This window comes from Talpa occidentalis, unplaced genomic scaffold (assembly GCF_014898055.3).
Source record: "Talpa occidentalis isolate TD23 unplaced genomic scaffold, MPIMG_talOcc4v2.1 talOcc4.12, whole genome shotgun sequence".
In the NCBI taxonomy this organism is placed as follows: domain Eukaryota; kingdom Metazoa; phylum Chordata; class Mammalia; order Eulipotyphla; family Talpidae; genus Talpa; species Talpa occidentalis.
Window position 1 is genome coordinate 103,304,060 of NW_023601212.1, and position 12,534 is coordinate 103,316,593.

The 12,534-nt window shown below is 72.5% G+C and overlaps 1 protein-coding gene across 3 annotated transcripts; it reads right to left on the minus strand.

Annotated features, from left to right (window-relative positions):
• Window positions 1-2,643: 2,643 nt before the first annotated feature.
• FAM234A (family with sequence similarity 234 member A) lies at window positions 2,644-11,391 on the minus strand. 3 transcript variants are annotated; one of them, XM_037507849.2, is made up of 12 exons: window positions 11,356-11,391; window positions 6,945-7,246; window positions 5,706-5,822; window positions 5,366-5,557; window positions 4,921-5,051; window positions 4,637-4,769; window positions 4,424-4,553; window positions 4,164-4,304; window positions 3,917-3,992; window positions 3,646-3,801; window positions 3,403-3,505; window positions 2,644-3,322 (listed from the first exon to the last, which is right to left on the minus strand). In XM_037507849.2, exons 2-12 carry the CDS (start codon window positions 7,213-7,215, stop codon window positions 3,111-3,113), a joined length of 1,662 nt encoding a protein of 553 aa, XP_037363746.1. In that variant the 5' UTR covers window positions 7,216-7,246; window positions 11,356-11,391; the 3' UTR covers window positions 2,644-3,110. The 3 variants fall into 3 exon arrangements, with proteins under 3 accessions (XP_037363746.1, XP_037363747.1, XP_054549876.1); XM_037507850.2 differs by lacking the exon at window positions 11,356-11,391 and adding an exon at window positions 10,832-10,858; XM_054693901.1 differs by lacking the exon at window positions 11,356-11,391 and adding an exon at window positions 9,725-10,476.
• Between the last annotated feature and the right edge of the window lie 1,143 nt (window positions 11,392-12,534).

Below are 12,534 nucleotides of genomic sequence, written 5' to 3' on the forward strand. Positions count from 1 at the left end.
CGGGGTCAGGCCTGCAGCTGGGGCCAGGCCCTTTTAGGAACCCATTCTGGGCCGCCAACTCCCTGTTCTGACACGTCTCAGATGCCTCACTCCCCTAGAGCTCCCTGTGGCTGGCCACTGAGCCACACCATGGTCAGTGGGGAGGGGCGGCCAGCCTGGGGCACCCCAGCCGAGCCGGGCACTCCTGGCTTCACCTCTGCCCTGCAGCATCGAGCTGACCCAAAAACACACCCCAAAGCCGGCTGAGTTCCGGGAGGTGGCCCCAGCCCCCAAGGCTGGCCAGAGGGCCCAGCCCCGTACGTGGCCCCAAGCAACTGCCCCAAGAGTGTGCCCGCGGGCCTGCAGGCACCCTGGCAGGGAGGTCCTGTGGAGCTGGTAGGGCAGGGGCGCCCTGAGTCCTGTGCCCTGGGAGCTCTGCCACGGGGTTCTGGTGCCAGCTAAGACCCCGCCTCAGAGGCCAGGCCTGCCCAAGGGTGTGCGGTGGCTGCAGCCCCAGTTTCTCTCGCCCCCAAGCGCTGCAGGAGGGGGGGCATGTGCAGAGAGGGGATGTGCCCAGGATGCCCTGTGAACTTTGGGGTCCCAGTAGGTGGGGTTTGGGGTCTGCGCCCTTCCGGGCTGCAAGCTCCGGAGGCCTGAGGCTGCTGCCGCGCGGCTGGGAAGAGTGGGTGAAGCACAGTGGAGGAGCCAGGAGACCCTTGGGAGCAGCCGGTGAGGCCGGCTGAGTGCGGCATGAGGGGTGCAGACACAGGCGACAGTCTCGGGGTGCTGGCCTCTGCCTAGAACTGTGGGCCTGGCATGCAGCTTGAGGGTCCCCCATGTGGGGCTCTGGAGACACGAATGGACCTGGGGAGCTGGTGAACCAGGAGCCGCTTGGAAACCCTGGGGCGGGGGTGTGGGGGGGCTCCTGGCCCAGTTGGCTCATCAGGTGTCTCTGGAAGAGATTCTTAGGGGCCTTCCTGGGGCGCAGGGGTTAAGTCTCAGCACTATGAAGTTGGCGGCGGGAGCCTTGGCGCCGTCGCAGGCGCCTGTGTGTGGGTGGACGGGCTCGGGCCCTGCTCCGAGAGGCTCGCCAGGGCTCCTGCCCACGGCCCGCCTTTTCCCAGGGGCTGCTCTGAACCTTGACCTGCACCCGGCCGGTATGCGGGCGGCCATCACCCCTGCCTGTCGGTGGACTGGACAGTCAGGGAGCGCGTTCTCAGGCGGTGTCCGGCTCGCTCTGGGCGGGCGCGCTCGGCGGGCAGCACCAAGACCGGCCGCTTCGCCGTCAGGGGGCCGTCGTCCCAGCGCCCGGAGTGCTGGCCGGGCCCAGTTTGGGGGCTGCTTCTGCTCTGGACCGCACACCGCGGCTCCAAGCCCCGTGGAGAGGCAGCGAGGCCGCGCGGCCCAGGCGCTCCTCCAGGTTTGCGACGCTCTGTTTGGCGCCACGTCCGCCTCGCTGTGGGGGTGCAGGACAGTTGTCTTTGCGGGGGCCTCGGTCCCCCACGGGCACCAGGCCTGGTCTGGGAAGGTGTGGGGGTGCCCCTTCCCTGAGCGCCTGGGGTGAAAGTGGGCGGCGGGTCGGGACCAAGGGGCGGCTGTGGGGTCGGGGCGGGGGGGGGCGGGACTCCTCCAGGGGCGCCCTGTGCCTGCGCTCAGGCCCGCCTCCCCGCGGGTGTTCCCGTCCACGCAGAAGCCACATCCCGGACCCAGCCCCGCACTTCTTCCCGCCAGCGGGGGGGCCTCAGGGCCCTGGAGCAGAGGGGACGCGGCCATCCCGGCCAGTCAGACATGGCAGCCTCTGGAACCATCCAGCAGGCAGCCAGGACCCCGAGCCCGACCACGGGCGACAACGGGTGGACAAGTGACCGGCGCCCCCGAGCGCTCGGCCGCCTGCAGTCCGCCGTCTCGCGGGCTTCGGCAGGGTGGGCGCAGCCCCAGGGAGGGCTCAGTGGCTCCAGGGGGTGCAGGCCTGAGAGGATGCCCCGTCCCTTTCACCCACTGAGGCCGTCCTGGCGCCCTCCTGTGGGCACCACATGAGGGGGCATCTGGGGGGGGTTCTGCAGCAGAGCAGGGGCCCAGGCCTCGGGGTTTGGACTGTGGGGGACCCGGGGAACGTGAGGCGGCCAAGTCCAGGGAGTCCTGGGGAGGAGGCTCTGGTGCTGGGCAGCCCATCCCAGGACACCCCTGGCCGGCGTCCCCAGGGTGACCATCCCAGCGGCCTGGGGCCTGCCAGGGTGGCGCCCTCATCTCCGGCCAGGGTGGCGCCCCGCAGACCAGAGCCCCTGCTGCCTGCTGTGGCCGCCTCAAGGTGCCCAGGTCATGAGGCTGGTGGCTTCTCTCGGGGCTGGGCACCTGCTTCCTGGGCCTGCCTGAGTGTGGGTGCCCGTGGCCCCACCCTGGCCTTTGCAGAGGACGAGCGGCTAAGGGCGACGGGCCAGGCTTGCCCCTTTACGGGCCCAGGGCCGGCCTGGCTGCAGAGGGGGGGTCCCTGCGGCCTGGCTGCCCACACGCAAGGGCCGGGCTCCTGGCGGCTGTGTGGGTAGCCCGGCCCCCGGGCAGGCTGGGCTGGGGCCCTGAGAGCCGGACGCTGCTCGCCCATCCGCTCCCTGCCTGGCAGCAAGTCCAGGCCGCCCGCAGACGGACAGACAGAGGACAGGAGACGGCTCTCGCGCTTTCTCAGTGCAGACACCTTTACTGTGGCTCTCGCGGGGCCTGCAGGCTGCTCTGTCCTGAGGGCGCGGACCAGCAAGGCACGGGGGTGAGTTCTGCGTGTGGCGGCACCGAGCACCAGGGAGCAGAGGCCGGGCTGGCGCAGGCCGGGAGGGTCGCTCCACGCAGCCCCCCCAAGTGGGGCTCCCAGAGGGGCCCGGCGCACAAGTCCTGCCTGCAGCCCCGGCAGGGCCCAGTCCCACTGCCCACGACGCCCCGGGGCCCCCTCAGAGCTCTAGGGCACCGGACGTGTGGGGTCGGCTTGGACAGAAGAGGGAGGGGCCTTGGGCGGGCTGGACATGGGGCCAGGAGAGCCTGGGGGGGCGGGAGGCGGGGCAGGGCGGGAGGCGGCCCGTCCCATGCTGGCGTGGAGGCCCTGATGGTCGCTGGCGGCTGGTGCTGGCCTAGTGCTGCCCGCCAGCTCAGGCCTCGCCCCGGTAGCGCAGGCGGGAGAAGCGGTCTCTGACGGCCTGGTCGCTGTCATGCCCGCCCTCCACCAGGCGGGTCACCCTGCCGCCCGCGATGAGGTCCCGCACCTTGTGCTTGGTCACGGAGACCAGGCCAGGCGTGTCCAGGCCGGCTGGGCCCGTCAGGATGACACAGGCAGCGTGGCGGCTGGGCTCCAACAGGGCCACTGGGGGGACACGGTCATCAGGGCTCCGGCAGGTGGAACAGACCACCCCTGGGGGCGCCGGGCCTCGCAGCCCCACTCACCGTGGAAGGCGGTGATGTGGGCGGAGACATTGGCCAGCTCCAGCAGGACGCTGGGCAGCGTGGGGTGGAACAGGTACAGGCTGTGCTGGGGGCCCCCAGGGTCCTGGGGGGGGCAGCATGGGGCTGAGGCTGACCACATCTGGGTCAGAGACCTCGCGCCCCTGGCTAGGACCCAGCTGTGCACCCCTCCAGTCTCTTCCCCCACACCTCACCCCTCCGGGAGGCCCACCCTGCCCCGCTTACCACCTGGCTGGCACCGGCTGGCTCGTGGCGGCCCCAGAAGAAGAAGGCGGAGCGGCGGTCTGCAGTGGGCAGGCTGGCGGGTGGGGGGTCCCCCGGGAGGCTGAGGAGGGCCTGGCGCCACAGGATGGACCCAGTGCCGGCGTCCAGGAGCAGGATCTGGGGAGGAGGGGCAGCGTGGGGGCTGAGGCTGGCCAGGACGACCTCAGGCCTGCACCGACCTCCGAGGCCCTCCCGTCCCAGAGCCAGCGAGGGCCTTGGGTGCTCGGCCCACCTGTCTGTCACTGCCGGTTCCGTTTTCAACAGCCAGAGCCAGGGTGTCCGGTTTGTAGTGGCCAAGGGTGGGCTTTCTGGAAGGAAAGGGAGGGTGCGCTCCCGAGGGTCTGCCAGGACAGGCCCGGCCGGATGCCACGGTGGCGGCTCCTTGGCTCCCCAGGTTGGGACCTGGCCGGCCCTGGGCAGTCCACCAGTGACCAGCCAGACCCCACCTGTGCCCCCGTCCCAGGCCACAGGTCCCTCACCTGAAGACCTGGGCTGCGTCAAGGGTCCACCTGGGTGACAGCTCCTGCCCGTCCAGCAGCACGCAGGCCTCGGCGCTCACAAGGAGCAGGTCCTGCCCGGCCCTCCCTGGGACCAGCATCAGGTAGCGAATGGCCCCAGGGCTGGAGGAGGGGTGGAGGGTCGCGGCTGGGCCCGGCGCAGCGGCAAGACCGGCCCCCGCAGCCCTGCCTGCCCCGCCTCCCGGTGCACATGCAGGCTGTGGGGTGCCCGCCGGCCCCACCTGCGCCAAGGCAGCCTATGGGTGGTGGGGTCCAGCTTGTGCTCCCAGGCGGGGTCCTTCTGCAGGGGGCTTTCCCGTCCGGCCGCGGTCTCGTAGAGGCCCTTCACGGGGTAGCCGCACAGCGAGCTCGCTGCCCAGACACGATGCCGTCAGGCGGGCCCAGCCTTCCCGGGAGCCGGCCTGCAGGGGCATCCAGGGGAACTGGGGCCTCACCGCAGGGCAGCAGGACGTAGTGGGCACCTGCCCTGGTCTTGTAGAGGAGAGGGCTGCTGGCCCCGGCAGGGCCAAGGCTGCCGCAGTGGCCGAGCTGGAGCCCGGAGCCGCCGGAATAGAGGCTGCCTTGCACCTGGAAGGCAGGAGGCCGCTCAGTGCTGCCCGGGGGCATCAGGCTGACCGGCCTGCACCACCCCTCTCTCTGCCATGTGGCTGCGAGTCCGGCCGCGAGGCGCCCCTTGGTGCAGGGGTGTCTGGTGGCGGCGAGGGCCTGGTAGCCATACCTCCTGCCCCTCCTGGGTGAGCACCAGCAGGTCCGGGGCCCCGTCGGCATCCAGGTCGGGCACGGCGAGCAGAGTGCTCAGCACAGATGCGTTCCCTCCTGGGCCGCCGGCCCTGCGCCACAGGGTCTCCCCTAGAGGAGCGCAGCATCGCTGGATGCCGCACCCCCCCCACCCCGGCAGCTGGCGCAGGCCCCGCGGGGTGGGGGGCACGGGGGTGCAGACCCTGGTGCGGCCTGGGGGTCGGGAGTGGCCTCCTGCCATCCTGCTTGTCCTGGTTTTCTAGTGTCTGCTACACGGCGGACAGCTCAGACCCCCGTCCTGGTCCAATGGGTCTCCCCCAGAGCGTCCCAGCCAGCTCGGGGGTCCACCCCACAGGGTCCCCCCAGTCCCTAGCCCCCCACCAACCCTCCTCACCGCGTCCCCTGCCCCCACCCTGCCCACCGACCTGTGAGGGCGTCCACCGCCAGGAGGGTGCCGGGTTGGCCCACAAGGACGCAGGCGGAGGCCGGCGTGCGCCCCTTTGGCTGGGCCACCACGCACTGGGCCAGCGCTGCATCCTGGGCGGCCGGCCTCTCCCAGAGCACGCTGCCGCTGGCCCCCGACACGGCGGCCATGAAGGTGCAGGGAGAGGAAAAGCCTGCAGGGGAGGGAGACCCGCTGGGGGGCAGGGGAAGTGGGGGCTTGGCGGGGGCAGGGGCAGGGTCCCCGGAAGCCCAACTTCCTGCTCCCCTGGGGGGGGCGGCCCTCCTGCGGGGTACGCTGCCCCTTAGGAAAGGCCGACGCACCTTCGTCAGCGCAGGAGCGGCTGCCATTGCTGCCGCCGCTGTTCTTCTTGTAGAGGAAGAGAACGTCCTGGATCTTGTCCCCGTCCACGTCTTCTGTGGCCAGAAAGTCGTAGGCGACTGCAAGAGAGGCCCGGCTGTGGCGCGCAACGGCCTGGACGGCGGCGCAGCTGGACCCGCGGGCGGGAGGCCAGGGCCAGGGCAGGTTTGCGGCCGTGGTTTGCTGCTGTTTCTGGGATGCGGCACCAGAAGGCAGGGAGGAGCGGTGGCCTGGGCACCCAAGACCGGCCCCGCGGGACGGGGCCCCAGGCCCCAGGCCAGCTCTCACGTGGTCAGGGGACGCGCGGCTCAACCCTGCGAGCCCTCACGCCTGCCAGACACCGCAGCTGGGGGTGGCAGGAGCCCCGGGCAACAGGGGATGCGAGCCCTGTGGCCTAGCAGGTCTGCTTCTGGGTATTTATTTGAACAAAATGAAAACAATAGCTCAACAAAACAAAACAAAATGGCTGCACCCCGTGTTCTGCACCCCATTCACGGCTGCGTGCCCCGAGCGTCTGTCCGGCCCAGGGCGAGGACACTGCGGCCAGAGAAGCGCCAGACTCGCTGCGAGGCGAGGACGAGCCGCTGCTGCGCCGGGCTGGGCGTCCAGCGCGGGAGTCCCGGAGCGCGGCAAGGACGCCTGCCCGGCCGAGGCCCGCCGGGCCCCACGCGGCGTGACAGGGACGGCGCGGCCCGTCCAGGTGCCCAGAGCAGGAGATGGACGCGGCTGCTGATGGGGCCTGGGCGCGTGGCCTTGGGGTGCAGCGGGGAGGGACCAGCATCGGGGTGGGACCTGGGGCGGGACCTGGGGCGCCCCGCGGCCCGATATGGGGAACCCGGAGTCCAGCAAGGCACGTGCCCTGCCGCCGCTCTCTCCCGGGTCCTCCTGAGATGCAAGAAGAGACAAAAGGAACCCCAGCGCGGAGGAGAACCGGGGAGCACCGGGACCCCGCTCTGTGTGACGCAATGTGGCCTGGGCCCACGATGCTCTCCGCGGGGGTGCTCCCCAAATCTCAGCGGGGACCCCCCCACGCCTGGGACAAGCAGCTCCCTGGAGAAGTGGGGGATACGTCGAGACCTGCGGGGCCAGACACTGGAGGACACGGGAGAGGACACAGGAGGACACGGGGCACAGGGGGCACAAGGGAGCATGGGAGCCACTGAGGGGGCGCAGGGGCCACGGGGGGGGGGCGCAGGGCTCACCTGCGGAGCTGAGCTCCACCCGCCAGGAGCCCTGGGACACCGGCCGCTCTGGGCAGGGGATGACGAAGGAGACCACGAACACCACCAGCAGGCAGAGCGACAGGGACAGGAAGAAGGCCACGGCCCGGCAGCGGGACAGGCGGGTCTGGGGGGCCGGGTGCCCCGCGGCCTCGTCCCCGGGGGCCGGCGCCCGCCCCGGGCTGTCCTTCAGCTTCCCGTCCTCCTTCCTCAGGGGGTGGATCTCGGCCTCCAGGTCCTTGCCGTCCATCATCACGCGCACATCCCAGCGTCCACTTGGGTCACTGCAGTGCAAGACAGGGACAGCAGCGGTGGTCACAGCGGGGGGCCTGCAGCGCCCTGGGGTGGCCGGGCCCATTGGGGGCCCCCCCCAGGAAGTACCTTCGCCCGCCTGGCCCGGCCCCATGGAGGAGTTAATCATTGACCTGGCGGGTGTGGCGGCCGGGGCTGACGCCAGGTCGGGCTGCCGGCTCCCCGCCCCCTCCACAGCGCCCACCTGGGCCCTGGGCGGGGTGAGGACACCGGGGCGAGGACACGGCTTGGGGCCGCAGCGTCAGCTTGTCCTTCCTGCCTCGAGTCCAGCCGGTGCCCAGAACCAGAGGCCCTGGGGGCCTGCGCCCTCCTCCCTGACCGGCACCACTGAGCACACGGGCCGGGCCGGGTCAGCCCTGGCCCCGGCGGGGCGCAGCCAGCCAGCCGCTCCCTCCGCTTCACTGCGGCCTGTGTCTCGAGCCTGCCAGGCGCTTCCCGGCGGTGTCCCCACCGTGCCCCCGCTCACCCCTCCCGGGCCAGCGCCTGGACTGCCGCGTCCGCCCCCACCCAGCCCCTCACACAGCCGCAGCCCCACCCACGAAAGAGCAGGCCAGGCGGCTGGCCGAAGGGTGGTCGGCAGCCCCTCCAAGGGCGAGCTGGCCACGGCTGACCATGGCAACAAAGCAATCTTGGTGTTTCAAAGAGAAAAGGTGCTGCAGCCTGTAACAGAGTCCTGGGCGCCGGCCCCCGCGGCTGTCCGGCAGGCGGGCGAATGCTGCCCACAGCTGCAAAGCGCAGCTCAGTGTGGGTGAGGATCCGCCCTGGTGGTCTCCCCTGTCTCGCTGGCGCCCTCCTGCTGGGGCCCCAGAGCGCTCAGACCACCAGACCTGGGCTCTGGACAGCCAGGCTGGGCCCTGGGCAGGCCCTCGGACACTGGACACCGACCTCAGCAGCCACGCGTGTCTCTCACCACCGCCTGTCTAGGTGGGGCTGCTCTCAGAGGCCTTCTTGTTTTTTTTAAAGGTTTATTTATTTATGCATACAGGCCAGACATGAGGGGTGAGAGGACTCACCAGAGACAGAGTGGGGAGCAGAACAGGTGGACTGACTGAAACACACTGCTGAGGGGAGCAGCGGGGAGACAGGTGAGGTCTGCCGCGCCATGTGGGTAGCTCCCTGGCCGGTCAGGGATCGAACTCGTGCTACAGAGGCTGCGGATTGCTTCACAGTGTGTTGCTTAACCCCTTGCGTCACCAGGGAGGCCCCTAGATGCTTTCTTGTTTTAAGATTTATTTACTTATGCATTTAAGAACTGGGTGCAGGCCAGAGGCAGGGGCGAGGACTCCCTAGAGATGGAGTGGGGAGAGAGCAGGAGGACCCACTGCTGAGGGCAGCGGAAGACGGGAGGGTCTGGGGCGCCGTGGGTCACTCCTGACCGGCATGGCGACGGTGTGATGGCGCTGAGCCTAACCTGCGCCCCATGGAGGCCCGAGGGCTTAGACTCCTGAAAACTGCCCGGTTTCCTTTTCCAGCTGCTCGTGTAGACATCACTGGTTTATAGGAAGCTGCAGACGGATGGAGGGGGCCTCCCCCGCGTCCAGGCCCCTCACGGCTCCCGCACCGCGGGCAGGACTGGCAGCCAGCGCTGCCCTAGCTCCCACGCCCCACCCAGCCTGGCTGCCGCCCCCCACCTCATGTCTAAGAATTGGCCATTTTGAGGATGTTGTGTAAATGCACAGACCATGAACCTGAAACGGGCCCTTGGGGTCCTCCACCGGCTGACGCGTCCAGCGGGGCCTGTCTGCAGCCAGCCCCGGGGCCTGTGTGGACACAGGCCTCCCTCGTGCTGGACCCGGGCGGCATCTGGGCTGCTCAGGAGGCTGCGGGGCTCAGCCGGGCTGTGCAGTGTCCACCCCAGCCCTGCCCATGTCTGAGAGCCACTCTCACTGTGCGCCCTCAGCATCAGCGACGCGGCTTCCCTGGCAGGTCCTGCTCGTGCCTGGCTCACTCAGGCCGCTGGCACGTGAGGGGATCGCTGACCCATCAGGCCCAGCCCGCTGCTGGCTTCCTCCTTCCTGGTCCCTTGGGGCCACGACAGGCTCCTCTGTCTCGTCTCTGTGACCGCCGGCAACGGACACCTCGCCAGTCCTTCCAGCCTGCCCTTGGGGATGTCGCTGGGAGGTTCCCGCCCCGGTGGGCAACGTGAGTTTTGCTTTGACCCTCAGATGTGACCAGGGAGCCTCGCGAGGGGGCGTGGCTGCCGGGGCCGCCCGAGCCCTGACCGCCTCTGTTCTCCCCACCCCGTGCTCCGTCTCCTGGGGCCTCCCTCCTGCTTCAGAGGGGGCCAGTCCTTTGGAGCAGGTCTGTAGCCGCGCCTGCGGCCTGTGCGGCCCCCAGGGGAACCACGTGGTGGACCTCGCCCCCCGTGGGGGTTGGGGGAGAGAGTCTGCGGGCTTGCCCAGACAGAAGTGCGCAAGCTCCGGTGCTCGGCCGGCCGTGCCCCTCCGTACCCCGGGAACGGCAGCCGCTTCTCGCCCTGCGTGGGGGCGCAGCACGACTCCTGCTCCGTCACCCGCAAGACGAGGCTCAGCGCCCGCTTCCTTCTTCTCCGCCACTTTGCCACAGCCTCTGCGCCCAGATGCCAACTCCCGGGCGGCTGCCCCCACCGTGCCTGGCCGGCCCTTTAGGTCACCCACTGCAGGGACACGGTGGCTGGAGCCCCTGCCCCACGGCCCGGAGCGCCCGCGTAGTGTGGGGTAGCATGAGAGGTGGGCTCTGACCTGCTGGGCGCTCAGCCGCCCTACTCTCCACTGCCCTGGCCAGGGCAGCCCTGAGGGCCTCCTGCCTGCCGCGCCCCTGGGTCTCCGGCCAGCAGCTGTGGCAATGACCCTGGCGAGGGAGGCCCCAGGCGTGAGGACAGGCTCAGGCTGCGGGCTGCGTTGTGGCTTTTTCTGCCGGGACAAGGCTGGGGCCTGCACGGACACGTTCTCCAGCTGCTTGGGAGCCCCTCACAAGAGGGGCCAGTGTGTTTACCGGCCCCACGCCGGGCCGCAGGCAACTCCCACAGCAGGGTTCCACCTAGTCCTCCTGGCCAGGCCCGCCGGCCACTGCCCTGTGGTTCTGATGGGCTGACCCTGCCTGCTGGGGGCGCCGCGCCCTGGCCAGGCACCAGAGGGAGGCCGGAGACGGGCTGCTGGGCACGGGGCAGCTCCCTCAGGGACACGCTGTCCCAGGGGGAAGGGCTACTCCAACTGGGGAAGCCTCTGCACCTGGGATGCCGGCGGCACACAGCCCAGGGCGGTCGCAGGGCGGCCAGCTCGCGCCTCGGTGGCTCTGCGGGAGGACACGGCGGAGGAGGGGCCCCAGCGAGGCCAGACCAGCCCCGGGCATGGCCCCAGCCCCCGCGGAGCTGCTGCCGGAGGCGGGCGGGACGCCTGGCCACCAGCCTCTGCCGCCGGGCCCCAGCGCAGGCACCGCGCGGGCGCCCGGGCGATGCCGGGGAGGGGCCCCGCAGGCGAGCTGCTGCTGACAGACGCGGCCCCGCGCGCCCGCCGCACGCGCACACGCGCCCGGCCAGCCCCGGGTCCTCGCCCGCTCGCCAGGCCTGTGTGTCTCACCGGCTGCGCCCCGCGGCAGGTCCACCTCCGGGGCCTCCGCCGCTGCCAGGCCAGGCCAGGGAGCGCTGCCGGGCAGGGCAGGGCAGGGCCGACCGGACGGCAGCCCCGCGCCGGGCGCCCCCTGGACGGCGCAGACGCCCCACGAGCGCGGGGCGCCCCCAGGCGCCCCCCAGCTCGCGGGGCGCGGACTCCGGGACGGACGGGCCCAAGGTGACCCGGCCGGCCCGGCCCCGGCCGGCGGGGGCGCGCGAAGCCCTGGCCCGCGCGCGCCCCCTCGCGGGCACGGCCGCCCGTCGCAGGGGCCGAGCCCGCGGCCGCGCCCCTCCGGCGGCCCACGTGGGGCGGGCTCTGCGCCCGGAGCCGGCCGGCCCGGGAGGCCCGCGCCCCGCGCCCCGACGCGCGCCCGCCAGGCGCCGAGACCCGCGGGCGGGCGGGCGGGCGGGCGGGCGGGCCGGGCGCGGGGCGCGCGCGAGGAAGGGGCGAGGCCGCCGCGGGCACGCGCGGAGCCGGGCGCGCTCACTCACCTGCCGCCGCGCCGCCGCCGCGCCCGGCCCGCGTCACTTCCGGCCGGGGGCGGGGCGGAAGGGCGCCGGCGCGCCCCGCCCCCGGCCGCCCGCGGTTGCTAAGCGACAGGTGGTGCGCGCCCCTGCGGCCCCGCCCCCGGCGCCAGGTGGGCTCCCCGCGCGGGGCGCCGCCCCACCGTGCCCGGCCTGCGCGCCGGCCCGGGTGGAGGGAGAGCCGGGCTGACCCCCGGGGCGTCCACTCCCGGAAGCCGCGCTGGCCGCCGCTGGCCGCCTGCGGGCTTCAGACCTGCCGGCGGGCGCGTCGCCCTGGGGGGGCGGCGGCTCAGCGGGCAGTGCTGCCCGCAGAGCGAGGGCCGGGCCGCAGGGGCCTTGCTCGCTGGACGCGGGACCGACTGCCCGGGGCAGCTCCGCCGCCAAGCGCTTGACGTCCGGGTCGGCCCGGGCCGGGCGCCCAGCCCTCTGGGTGCCCCTCCGAGCCGGCCCCGGCGCGCCCTGGCGGTCGGGGCAGCGGCACTGAAGCAAGGGCAGCTGGAGGCGGCGCTGCGTGGACTCGTGGCCGGCAGCACACGGGTGGCCCCGGGAAGACGAGCCCCGGCCCCTCTCCGGCCTGGGCATTGCTGCGCCAGCCCGCAGCGGCCTGGGGCGCGCCCGGGACGCAGGGTGGACAGCGGCCTCCAGCCTCGCCAGCGGTGACCCGCCGGCCCCTCTTCGCCGAGCCCCCGGGGCTGACCGAGGGCGCCGCTCAGCCCCGCTGCCAGGTTGTTCCCTGAGGTCACCCAACGGGGCGCTGGGGCCAGAGCGGGGAGCCGCGGCGGCGGCTTTGCGCTGCGTGACGGCCAGGGGCCTCGCGCGACCCGCGCGCGTGTCCAGCAGCCGCCGGGTTGGGCGCGGCGCCAGGCCCCTCGCGCGGGGCGGCTCGCCGAGGGGGCGGGCGTCGAGGTCCTGCGGGCACCCGCCGGGCGTGGAGGCGGAGACGCACGCGGCCGGCCTCTCAGCTCTGCGTCCCGCGCGCCCGCGCCTACAGTTCCCGGCAGGCCGCGCGGCGCGCCTACAGTTCCCGGCAGGCCGCGCGGCGCGCCTACAGTTCCCGGCAGGCCGCGCGGCGCGCCTACAGTTCCCGGCAGGCCGCGCGCCGGCGCGACGCACTTCCTCCCGGCGGCCCCCGCGGCGGGAAGGAGC

Coding starts and splice junctions, on each gene's coding strand:
- FAM234A (XM_037507849.2), bottom strand. CDS start 7,215: ATGATGGACGGCAAGGACCTGGAGGCCGAGATCCACCCCCTGAGGAAG. Junction 4,554..4,636: donor CTACGTCCTGCTGCCCTGCG/GTGAGGCCCCAG, acceptor GTGTCTGGGCAG/CGAGCTCGCTGTGCGGCTAC. Junction 3,323..3,402: donor CCACATCACCGCCTTCCACG/GTGAGTGGGGCT, acceptor GTGTCCCCCCAG/TGGCCCTGTTGGAGCCCAGC.